The sequence below is a fragment of the Pipra filicauda genome, unplaced genomic scaffold (assembly GCF_003945595.2).
Source record: "Pipra filicauda isolate LSUMZ 115617 unplaced genomic scaffold, ASM394559v2 scaffold128_size5466820_pilon, whole genome shotgun sequence".
In the NCBI taxonomy this organism is placed as follows: domain Eukaryota; kingdom Metazoa; phylum Chordata; class Aves; order Passeriformes; family Pipridae; genus Pipra; species Pipra filicauda.
Genome location: NW_024103751.1, coordinates 2,526,720 through 2,539,473, shown reverse-complemented (window position 1 = coordinate 2,539,473; position 12,754 = coordinate 2,526,720). Strand labels below are relative to the sequence as shown.

The 12,754-nt window shown below is 37.4% G+C and overlaps 1 protein-coding gene across 1 annotated transcript in view; it reads right to left on the bottom strand.

The window, feature by feature from the left end:
• Positions 1–2,905, bottom strand: part of ASCC3 (activating signal cointegrator 1 complex subunit 3) — a 246,623-nt gene extending 243,718 nt beyond the window's left edge. The window contains exons 1-2 of the mRNA XM_027731475.2: positions 2,762–2,905; positions 1,895–2,045 (exon numbers count right to left, since the gene is read on the bottom strand). Coding sequence (XP_027587276.1) covers positions 1,895–2,045; positions 2,762–2,851 — 241 coding nt within the window. The 5' untranslated portion in view covers positions 2,852–2,905. The remainder of the gene's footprint in view (positions 1–1,894; positions 2,046–2,761) is intronic.
• Positions 2,906–12,754: the final 9,849 nt, after the last annotated feature.

Here is a 12,754-nt window from a genome sequence, read left to right as displayed (position 1 = left end):
TTTGCTTTACCCACCCACCACACTGGCTAGGCCTGCTATTAAAAGTTGAGGGGGGCAGACGGAAATGAAAACGTTTTTGCAGTCATCTTTGGCAAAAAGTTAAAATTTAAAAAAAAATAATTGAATATAAAATCACACAGCTAATACATGTTTCTGTCACTAATACAGAAAACACAAATCTGTCAATTTATTTTCATAGATAACATTTGCAGCAAAGAATGGTAAATACTTATTTTGTTTATAACTCTTTTTACATCACTGGATTTTTTTTTTCCTACTTGCTATACTACATATGGTCTTACTTTTTTACATTGCAAACTTTATAATCATATGTTTGCCAGCGAACATTTTAGTCTAGTACCTCTTATGATTAAACTGTACATAGTAGACATTTAAAACAGCTTTCTCAATCAATACGTATCTATTATCAGTACAGACCGCAACTTTTCCTATTAACTTTAGGTACTGATGATTGGTGCAAACTCAATCCCCATCTTGCATGACTTTCCCTCAAATCTTGTGTGTTCCAAGTGTCAGCTGAAATCTGTGCCCTGAAGTAGAGGTACTTGGCTTGGGGCAAAGAGGTGGCCCTTCCCAGAGGCCTGTCGCAGAAAGACAGGCAGGCAGACGCTTAAATTCCAGCCCGAAGAAGCTAAAAGTCTACTAATAGTATTAGCTCTACTACTTGTATTAGAAAAAAGAGGGTTAAAGAAAAAAAAAAAGGACCCAATTTGTAAAAACAACAGAGATATGTCACTAAAATGGAAGGAATGAACCACAAAGCAAAATTTAGAACACGTGTATCACCAGAGAAGTTTAAAACATTTTTGTTAGTGATTTGAGAAATATTCAAAATTATACTTCTGATGGCTCATTAAAGCAATATCCACTATAACCATGAATAGCTTTAACAGACATATTCTGCAACTGTACAGCAAAATAGATGACTACATGTTGAACATGAATAACTTGTCTAGTCTTCTTTGAAAGTCTGTATTTAGATATTTGTTTCTTTCACAATTTACTAGGTATTTCAAAAAAAACTGTCAAGAAATAGACACGTAAGTGTGCCAGGTTAACATCTGTATTGGGATAAAAAACTGCTCTATAATTCCAAAACCAGGCAAATATATTTATATATATTAATTCTCTCAGTCTTTTCACTCAGAGTTCTATTCAAGATATTTGAAACATAATCAGAAAAGGGGAAAATATACCTATGAGATTAAAATGAAAAATTCTTAAATATGTGACAGCAAGAGCTTGAGCTATGCGCTCAGTTTAAGACTGATGAAGTTAAATTCTGCCAAAAGCAAAAGCTGAATTAGGTTTAGTTTTTCCAATCAAAACTATGTGTTCACACTTCCACTTTCTTTTGCCATAATGTATTTCAGTTTTAAAAGTTTAATTCCAGATGAGTGAAATTTATTATTTATTTCTCTCCTCAACACCAAATACTTAAAGCAGAAAATATTTCTTATATTTTTATCCAGCTATGCAGCAGACCAATTTTTCATTATACCAATTACATGGAACTAAAGCAAACAACACCAAGATTGTTCTTTTCTCAGAGTATTGTCATTTCGAAAGAATCTGTTGTTTCTGCTTAGTAACCGTCGATCACAAACCATACCACACACCACAATACAATGCTATCAAAAAAACATGAATATCCACAATGGAATCATATCTTAAAATAAAACAGAAGACCAAATTACCCATGTGCATATTAGATTAACTGGAGTTTCAAAGATATTTCAGGGTAAAAACTGGTGTCGAGGTAGAACTAAAATTGTACCCATAGGCAAAGTATGCAGGCAGAAAGCAGCTTGAACTCGCCCCCATTCTGAAAAAAACCAGTGTATTATTAGACTACTAGATAATGAAAACATACCTATTTGTTTTGCAGCTTGTAATATAGTTTTTAAATCCCCATTTACAGTTTGGTGTTCTTTTTTGTCCAAATTGTCGTCAATGAACTTTATTATCTTCTTCCAAGTAAGATCAGACTTCAGCAACTGTGCCTGTAGTTTTGACCTTTTAGTCTGAAAATGCAAAATATTTGAGCTTTTTTATTTATTTCAAATTACTATATCAAGGTTCCTTTAAAATTAGACACCAGATAAAAACACCTCCTTCCAAGTGTATTCAGTCAGTACATAGCAATGATTGCAAGCAGTTTTCCTGCTACCTGTTCTAGATTCTTTCCTGAGTGTAACGAAGAAGGATATGCAAATGCACACACACTCTCTCACTACTTGACTCTTCCAAAGCAAAATTCTCTATAAAGCCAAACTCTTGCAACTTCAAGAGATTTACAGCTCCCAAGATTCCAAACTCATTTCACATTACAGGTTCCCATGAGGCATCTGCTGTTTTAATGCATTATTTCATGGGAAAGTAAAAAAGTACCTAAATTCAGTGAACTTAATATTAAAAAGGAAATGTTTGGCTTCCCAGCTCTACATGAGCTCAGAGCTAAAAGCACACCAGCCCTACCCAATGTCCTGAAAGATGAATTAACAGGGCTGTACCAACACAGCCAAGCAACCCTATCCATATGGCACATCATGATTTTAAGGGCCTAGTATAAATCACAAAGCTACAGCAAATTTGACTTTGAGTGAGGACACAATGAAGGAACGCACAGGAACACACTCTGCCCAGTTTTGCTTTCCCACTCTTATGAAATAGAAATGTAAATGAAGAAAGTAAACAATTCTTACTATAATTATGTTTTGTAAGAGAAAAAAAGTTTTACCACTAAGTCAGCTAATTCTTCACTGTAATCCTCATGTTTAGTGACATTTGAAAAGGAGCGTAAAGCGCCTGTAAGACGAGGCAAGGCCATCTGTTACTCATTCAGTGATCCATAGGATGAGAAATCAAATCCCAGTTCAAGCACCTAGATGAGAACAAACAAATAACACGGCTTTATTAATGCTATAAAAATACAAATTCACATCACAAACTTGAAAGACCTTTGCAAGGAAGCAGAACTTGGCTGGAACTTCAATTAAACCAGTTAAAAAAATCTCAAAATGCTAATAATCAGGATTCAATAGAAGGGAGGCGAAAAGCACAGAGCACAGGCAAGACATGGTAACAGGCAGAGGTCGCTCAGGAGGTGGTTATTCTCTCTCCTCCCTGAGTAAAAGTTACCAGCGATGAGGCAAAGTGGAAATTATTTCTTTAGCACCACTAACACGAGTATTATAGAGAAATCTATGTAACTGAACCTTTGCTCCCAATAGCAGTAAGAGATTACAACCTACAGGAAGACTTCCTCTGAGCCAGCCCACGCTGGGAGCTTTCAGGTCATTAACAGCCTCCAGTGCTAATGCAGAGAAAGGCATCCTTCTTGACAAGTGCTTAGCCATTTTTAACCAGCAAAACAGGGCAAGAAAATTATGATAGGAAAGAAATATTATCATAGCACAACACTGAACTATTGTAAGAGATAAAGAGAATAAAAGGGCTATCAGAAAACTGAAAAAAGTATGCCTAGAGATGTTTTAATCTCACCACTGGAACGCACACACACACTTAGAGCAGGGCTCTCTTCAGGACTACAGTCTATTTCGGCACAGTTTTATTTCCTCTGTGAAACAGACTCATATCTATACACCAAAACACAGCTGTTACCCATCTCAAATTGTACTTGTTCCAAGCCTTTTACTGAAATGATTCTCAAAGTTATTTAATTTCAGAAGGTGCCCACAGCTGAATTGTTTAATGAACCCTAACGCACAGCTACAGTTTCTGATGGTAGCAGATAAGATACAGATTTAGATTATTTTTAAAACAATTAATGCTTTCATTACAAACCTAATGATCTGCATGATTCTTACCATGCCTGAAGACCAACGGCCATCCAGAATTTAAGGAACTTAAAACAGAGTTAGTAAAATTACTTCCCCCTCCAACAGAACTCTCTCCTTTCATCCAATTACCCTTAAAGTTTTTCTTCACTTAATGACTGCATTTGTATTTTAGCCATCAGCTTTGCAATACAGCACAAAAGCAAATCCAGATGCAGCGTTCCAGTCACAAACAGAGAAATGTCACTGACTTGTCAGGTCTGCTTGTTTTCCCATCTTGCATTAAGATGCTTTTTGAAAAAAAGCTACCACAACAGTTGATATCTTGGAGACAAATGTTATAACAATGAAGTTACAAAATGTGGAAATATAAAATCTTTAACTGTGAAGGGGACAGAGAGGGTATGTTCAAGCCTAGAAGCAGACAGAGCCAAACAACACTGCAGCTTTTGAAATGTTTAGTGGATATATGACACATAACTCATACCAGTATTGCTCCTAGTGAAAACAGGCCATGAACATTACAGCCACCATTACAGAAGGGAACTAATGTATCCAAGCTTTGAGGGAATCTAACCTGACCATTTTTGTTTGAACCCAACAAAAAAGGTACATCAGTCTCATACTGTTCCAATGACAGAATTGCCATTAGCTATTAAAGATCACCGCATTTTGCCCACTTATTTTATACTTGCACTCAAATACTTTTTCTGTAGCATTATGGTCCTTTATATATAACATAACAATATAACATAATTGTAATATTATTAACTTAACTGCCCTTTCTGAAATAACACGCACAGTAATTTATGAAAGTTTGAAGCCACTTATGAAAAGGTCACTTTTCACAGACACCTGTAGGAGATTTTAAAGCATTTTCAGCAGGGTCATTTGTTAGGAAACTGAATTTTAAAGAACTGTTTCTTTCTTCTTTGTTCATCAAGTTATTAATACTTCCTGAAATAGAAAACCTGGAACTCCAGAGGACAAGTAAGGGCACACCCTCCTGACCACAGGCATAGCCAAGGAGCCAAATACAGCCCTGAAGCCCTACAGTTGATCTCATACTAGTAAATGCTGCTCCACACTTGCCCATGTGCATTCAGAACTTGCTGGTCCCTGAGGGGGCTGGTTTAGCAGAGCAGTCACCCAAGGCTTCTGCATCTCATTTATAGGCAAACTTCACACATACCCTTCACTTCTGGTCCATGACATCCACTCTCAGCAGAACATCACAAGCAAACAAAAACATCTAGCAAATAGAAAGCAGGGGACAGAATCACAGAATATGCCGAGTTGGAAGGGACCCACAAGGATCAACAAGTCCAGCTCCTGGCCCTGCACAGGACAGGTGCAATTACTCCACTAACATAAAACACAAGGTAAAGTTTATGAACTTGGGCTATTATTCTGCAACATATTAGAGCCAGGTCAAAAAGTACCAATCTCTTCACTCTTCTGACCAGTGATGGGACTCCAGGAATAAGCATGAAGGTGAGTTGGGGGAGGTTTAGATTGAATATCAGAAAAAAGTTCTTCATCCAAAGGTGGTCAGGCACTGGAACAGGCTCCCCAGAAAAGTGGTCATAGCACCAAGCCTGACAGAGTTCAAGAAGCATTGGATGGTACTCTCAGGCTCATGGTGTGACTCTTGAGGTGTTCTGCCCAGGGCCAGGAGCTGGACTTGATAATTGCGATGGGTCCCTTCTAACACAGCATATTCTCTCATTCTGTGATAAAAATTATGTGGTCCTATGAGATGCAGCATAAACTTACATTTGTTTAAAAAAAAGTATGTTACCTGCCTTCACATAAAACCTGCTGATGTAGATACCTGCCTGCATCAACTGCCTTTAGAGTGGATCGGCTACTGCTTGTCTTTCTGCAGACACTATAAGTGTTAACTAATTCCTTTAGATTTGAGAGAAATATATCTGTTTGCCCACAGCTCTGAAATATCTGTACTACCAAACGATCCTGCTAAGATCTGCTGGTTTGGGAACAAGGACCTAAATGGCAGTGGCAATTAAATCCTATTTATCATGGCCCACATACAGAAGACAAATTTTTGCCATTATTCTGCTCATTACCCCTGAAGAAAAGTATTAAGACAGGTACCATCTAAGTCATGCTTGTAGAAGGACAACTGGAATGGGAATTCAACCTACAGATCAGTCCAACTTTACATCGTAAAATTGTATCTTCTCCTCCCCCACACCCAATCAAGTAAGGACACTTTGAGGCCCATTCTGCTAATGATTCCTAGAACTTGCACGTTTCCTGCCTCTTTTAAAAAACTCTTAACTTTCCACCAAGCCTGTGTTTGTAAAGCACAAAGAGCAGTATCTACCCACCTAAAGCTCTGTGAAGATGAGAGGCAGTAGCTTTTAAAGCCTATTTCACTTCTTTTAAAAGAAAGTGTGATTTTAAGTTCAAACTTTTTATTAGAGAAAGTAAAACATAAACATAGATTATACTGAGAGTTCAGGTAAGAAACCATTCAAAGTTTATTGTTTTAAAGTAAACATGAATCATAATCTCAGCAGGTTTTTATTCATTAAAGTGAAACATAAAAAAAGTCATGCTAGCAATATCACAAAGGTAACAAACGCTGCCAGAGAAGTTTTCCACTTCATATTTTCACCAACTACGTAAATTTTCCTCCAGTTCCTGGCCTTCCTATATTTTTAATATAAGCAAATAACAGAACCATCTCTTTCTTTCTCCACTGAAATGTTACAGAGATTATGGTCAAACAAACATCCTTTTGAAATTTACTTAATTCTTATGCTCTCTAACAAATCAAGCAAACTGCCCAGTGGAGCTAAGAGAAGGTGACTGCTAAGATATCGTACTTTAATGTTCAAGAGGAACAGAAATCTTTCTTTACTTAAAATTATGGAATAACATAGCATTAACAGAATCACAGGTAAAATCTGCAGTTCCATTACCCTAAAGTACCGGCTTCTGTAGTCTCTAATATTTGAATTGTTAAATGTCCCTTAAAACCTTACAGCAGTCATTTTGTTTAAACTGTTTAAGGAATATAAAGCCATGTTACCAGGTTTTGCCTATATTGCCTATAATTCTTTAAACTATTAACAAGTTTCTTACTGTCTCTGTAAACTTCTCATTTATAAAACCTGAAGAAGTTATTACTAATAACTAATCTAATCAAAGAACGTCATAAAGAAAAAGAGGCTTTAGACATTGGCAATGAATAGCAGGTTGCTATTGATCACAAAGTATTTGAATCAAACAGCATTTTCATTTTCTCATTTTCATTGAGAAAGTGTAAACATTTCAAATGAAAAGGAAACTAAAAAGTCAAAAGATATGACAGCCACATGGCTATACAAAAAGTAAAGGGACAATACAGTAACTTTTTATATTTTAATTATATATAAATCAAACACAAAAGCAAGGAGACCATAGGGACAGAATAAGACATTTTAAATATATCCACACAGAGAATATTTTATTTCTTTACACTGTTACGCAAGAGGAATAAAAATAAATCCCAAAGTATCAAATTTTAGTGACATGAAGACATTTTAGAATGGCTACAATTAGCTTTAGCAGTTTCATTAATACAAAGATAAACTTTATATGTCATTTACAAATGAGATTCAATAGTTATAAACACTCCCCACGTTCTATTTGGTGTGTACCCTTTCTACATTGTACACACCAAAGAAAAAATACTTTAAAGAAAACATTTTAATGAAAAAAATAAACCCATTAGATTAAAAGCTATTTTACACCAATGAGAACATTTGTTTCAGATTCACTTAAATCTCTTATCCAAGCATGTTTGATGTAAACAGTACAAATACAGCATCTAACATCACAGTTGACAGCTAGGGATAATAGTGGTTTAATAATGTTTGGGACATTAATCATGAACAGCAGGCCAAAGCAAGATACTACAACAACAGTATTTTCCAACCTCGTATTTTGCACCTTTACAAGCAGTGCTATATGATGTAGTAACAATTGTATGATTTCAGACATTTCAAAGGCTCAGACATCACACTGGTATTCTCTCACGTTGTCCGGGTCAAATATTGCTGATCTCCAGTCAAGACCGGGTCAATCTTTGAAAGGGTGATGGCAAGATTAAGGAATATGTACTCAGGAAGAAATGGTGTCTTCCTGACACACAGCATTCATCTTAACGAATACAAGACTTCAAACAAATGCTTCAGCATAACAAGGAGGCATAACAGTGCCTCTGTGTGCCATCATTCACATAACAGACAATTTCAGGATTTTAATTACCTAAGCCACTAAACAAAAAACAAAACAAAACAATATCCAACAAACAAAACAACAACAAAAAAAAACACCCTAGGGGAAAAAAAAAGGAATTACAAGCCACACATTCAGTAGAGTATTAACCCTTTTCACATTGTGTCACAATCTCGGCCACGCACATGTGATTAAACACCAGCTGCCTAATACTGTTCCTGCTTGCATCAGCTGGAGAGGCATTTCTTCTAATTATGCCCAATAGTGTTTTGGTGTGATGCCAAACACATGGCTTGGCCCAATAAAGTGTTAATTTTAGATGTGCTTTGAGATTGTTACTAAGGATGGCTGTTGTTTCTTAAAAAATAAAAAAAAATAAAAAAAATACTTTTTTCAGAATAACTCATCTTCCTTTTCCAAGAATGTAAGATGTAGTCTAACTGTTAGACTGAAAAATGTCTGTATTTTTATGCCTTAATGTTTTAATTCCCTGCAGCTAGAGACAAACTGCATCCCAAGCAAAAGGAACTTAAAGATTTGCCTTCCATATGGAGACGTACCATAAGTGAATCTCTAACTTCAACATATGTAATACGTATGTTCATTTAAACACTAGGCATAAGCCATAAATACGGGGGGGGGGGGGTGTCATTTGTTTGGTTTTTGCTTTAAGCTTAATAGAGGGCCCTCTGTGCCTCTCTGTTTCACACCCTGTTGTCAACAGAGGTTGAAAACAACCCCAGGGGGTTCATCTTACTCTGTTTCAGAAAGATTTGTCACTACAGGAAAAGTAAGAGGTGTATGGTAGGTAAATAGGAACGTACATATCCAAAGGAAGTAAAGAGAGGATGAAAAAGAATGGATAAGCAAGAGAAAGAAAAAAAGTTAATAACAGCTAAGTAGCATGTTGCACCTTACTGAAGATGCTCAGAGGATGTGGGATGCATTTCAGCAAACATAGCTGCTGTAATAATAGATGCATAACACATAATGGCATAACTACTGTGATAAAAGCACGCTAGAGCACCTGTTCAGCTGGTAGTGAAAAAGTCTCTGTAACACACTCCTATCCTTTTACAGAGCACATAAAAGGATAAAGCCCCCAACGTTAATTACTGGCCACAGAGATGGCATTGCCAAGTTCTTTGCAACTCAGCTTCAGAATGTAAAAGGATTCCTTATAATTGTTGCTAAAGATTCACAATAAAATTTTAATGGAATGAACAACTTCAGATTACTGTAAAGGTACCACTGGGTGCCTACCTTTCCTATGAGTAAAGACTAAGAGAATTGGGATTGTTTGGCCTGGAAAAGAGAAGATGCTTGGGCGACCTAATTACGGCCTTCCAGTACTTAAAGGAAGACTACAAGAAAGATGGGACATTTACAGGGGCACGTAATGATAGGACAATGGGTATTGGTTTTGAACTGAAAGAGCGTGGGTTTAGATTGGATATTAAGAAGAAATTCTTTACTTTGAGGCACTGGAACAGGTTGCCCAGAGAAGTAGTGGATACTGCATCCCTGGAAGTGCTCAAGTCCAGGTCGGATGGGACTCTGAGCAACCTGGTCTAGTGGGAAATGTCTCTGCCCATGGCAGGGAGAGACATTAGTACTAGATGATCTTCAAGGTCCCTTTCAATCCAAACTTCTATGACTTCCACTCAGTTTGATATCATACATCATGGTACGGTTGATCCCACCATCCAGATCACTTATGAAGACATTAAGGAGAGTTGGGCCCAAGAGTGATCCCTGGGGATTGATACCAGCTCTTCCTTCAGTGATGGTGGATTTGTGCTTGCATCTACCTCGAGCTTTTTTCCCAAGGCCTGGGGCTCAACAGTGCTGGGGAAGACAAAGGTAAAAGTGTTGAGAGCCAGCATTGTTGGTGACTAATTCACCTCTCCTGTTAGACAGCAGGATATTTTCCTTCTGTTTCTGTTTGGTTTTTTACATACCTGAAGAACCCTTTCTTGTAGTTTTTGACATCTATGGCCAGTTTCAATTTGAGCTGAGCTTTTGTTTTCCAACTGCATCTCGGTATGCACTGGTGACATCCTTGTAGCTGTCAAGAGGTATTCGTCTGCTTTTCCATCTCTGGTACACATCTTTCGATTTTGAGCAGACTCACAATATTACCACCAACGAGGCTTAACTGTACTTGCACGTTTGATTACCAAGCCAAAGACCACAAAAGGTCTGAAAGTGGCCACAAGAAAATTCACTGAAACAAGCTTTCCTATTCTAGCACTGCTTCTAAACCATGCCACGGTCTCTTTGGTCATCCATCCTCTCACCTTGTCCCAGGAGAAGGTGCATTAGCCCTTTCAGAACTTCAGAAGGTGGACTCCCTAACACTTCAATTTAAAAGTGAAATTGATCTCTGTGTGTGAACTGACCTTAAGTTACATAAAAGGAGAGAATGGATGTGTCTGTGTGTCAAAATCCTTCAGCAATCTAAGAAAAGCCATAACCAGAAAAAAATTATACTGAAAAACATTCTTGCGAAGATACAGCTCTTGGTACTATACAAGAAGTATTTAAGTGTAACTTGATTGTGCAAGAGGTAAAAATCATCACAGTACAGCTCTTTGAGAAAGATTTCTTAAATACTATCTATACAAACCCATGTGAGCACCTTTATGCAACTAAGGCAGATGAATGTGAGGAATTATCAAGCAGAGCATCAGCTTCAGCATGCACTCAGGTACATCTCTCATAGATAACATACAGGTATGCCCGGACATAGAAAATTATGGCATACCATGAAAATCCAAATGTCTTTTTGAATTAGCTAGAAATCCCATAAGCAGAAGAGATGATGACTCAGACTACTAACAGTGAAGTTAAAGTTAATAAACTGGACCTCTATTTCAGCAGGGCAACAATATTACTTGATTTATTTTTAGGAACTTTTTTTATAAGAAAGAAATAAGAAAGTCACTTTTGGATAATATAACATATTATCAACTGAAATATCAATGCATATAATAGAAGCTTACTGTTGGGATACTAAAGGTGAAGAAAGCAAGCAAAGTTTACTGAATAATTAGCTATCCAAAGACAAGATAAATTATGTGTCGCTTATTAGTTGGGTGTACAACTAAGATTAGGTTCTGCTTTTTATTTTGAGAAATGTTTATGTTTGGTACACAGAAGAAAACAAAGTACAAAGGACTCTTCAAGGGAATGGGACTAAAAGAAGGAAAGCAATTCTGCTATACCTTCTAGCTTCTTCAGAAGCATAAAATTAGTAAGACCAAAAGGAGAGATTTATTTAACAGATGCATACCTCAAAAAGCAAAACAGCAAACCGTGGATTCAACTACTACAATTCAAATATCTAAGTCATACTGTTCATGGTAAGTACATCTTAATCATAATTTAGTCAGTTCTGCTTTGGAACTCTTCACAGAAGGAAATAACCAAATACATTATTTTATATTTCATATCAAGCTTTCTCCTTTCCAATGCCCCCTCCCATCTCCACTTTTACAGCACTAAAATATTCAGTCCTAAAACTACACTTTGAATTAGTCTGGAGCATATGACCAAATCAAACTGAGGGCTGAAGAACAGGGTTTTTTGCCACTGCTTCTTGCAAAAACAACATTCATTTGTGCCTGATGGAGGGAACTATTCCTGAAAGCTCAGCACTAACACCTGCCCTTGAACCTTAGGAGGAAGTGAAGAGGAAAGTTTCTAGTCCTGGTCCCTGAAGTATAATTGGAGATACGAACCCCTACACATACTCCAAAGTTTGTCTACTTTGCCTAGACTAATCATAAAAGTAATAAGCTTAAGGCTGCTTTTAGTGAGGTCTAAGGTCAAGCTCCTAAACAACTGGGAACAAGACTGGAAAGCAGAAACAAAGTCTTCAGCTCCATTAGAGAATAAATCTGACAAATTATTTATTAGAAGGTCTACTATTTTCATCTTGATCCCCAACACGCAGCCCAGTCATCTCACCAGGGAATCTGTACAAGAAAATGTGCATTCTGAATACTGACCCCAAGAACTCCACGAGTTCATACCCATGTAACTTGACAGTACTTCACTTGTCTACTGCGGTTATGTTTACAACACATACATAGGCAGACACTACTGCGCTTATAGGCAGAGAAGTACCATGCAAAGCCTAGAGCCCATTTCTTTCAGGGCATTTAGGCATGTGCACTGACATTTTTCTCTCCAAAACCAGCTGACATTTTGGATAGAAAACCAACAAGGTGAGAACATTTCTGAAGCCCGTGCCTGAATCATGCAGGAAGATTCAAGCTTCCCTTATGGCAGACACCTTTGTGGGACTGTGATGGACTGAAATGTCAGTAATGTCTTCAACATTGTCAAAATCCTAGGAAGACTTTTTGTCAAACTACAAGGAAGCAACTCCCTGTCTTCAACCACCTAAGCCTGACTGGAATTTGGACTGTGAAGGGGGACTTGAGATAAGATTATTGTCTAATCATCTCAAGTCTGAGGAGAAGTAAACAAGGCTCAGGAAAGAAGAATGTACATGTGTTAAGAATCAGCTCTAGTTGGGCTCAGGGGATGGTGGAGAAAAAGGGTTTTGGGTGTGTGATGGTGAAATGTCTCCACACCAAACCAAAGGAGTAACGCCCTCCCTCCGGAAAGCCCACGTACACACAGGACATTGATGTGAGAGGTAGTTGAGAAGG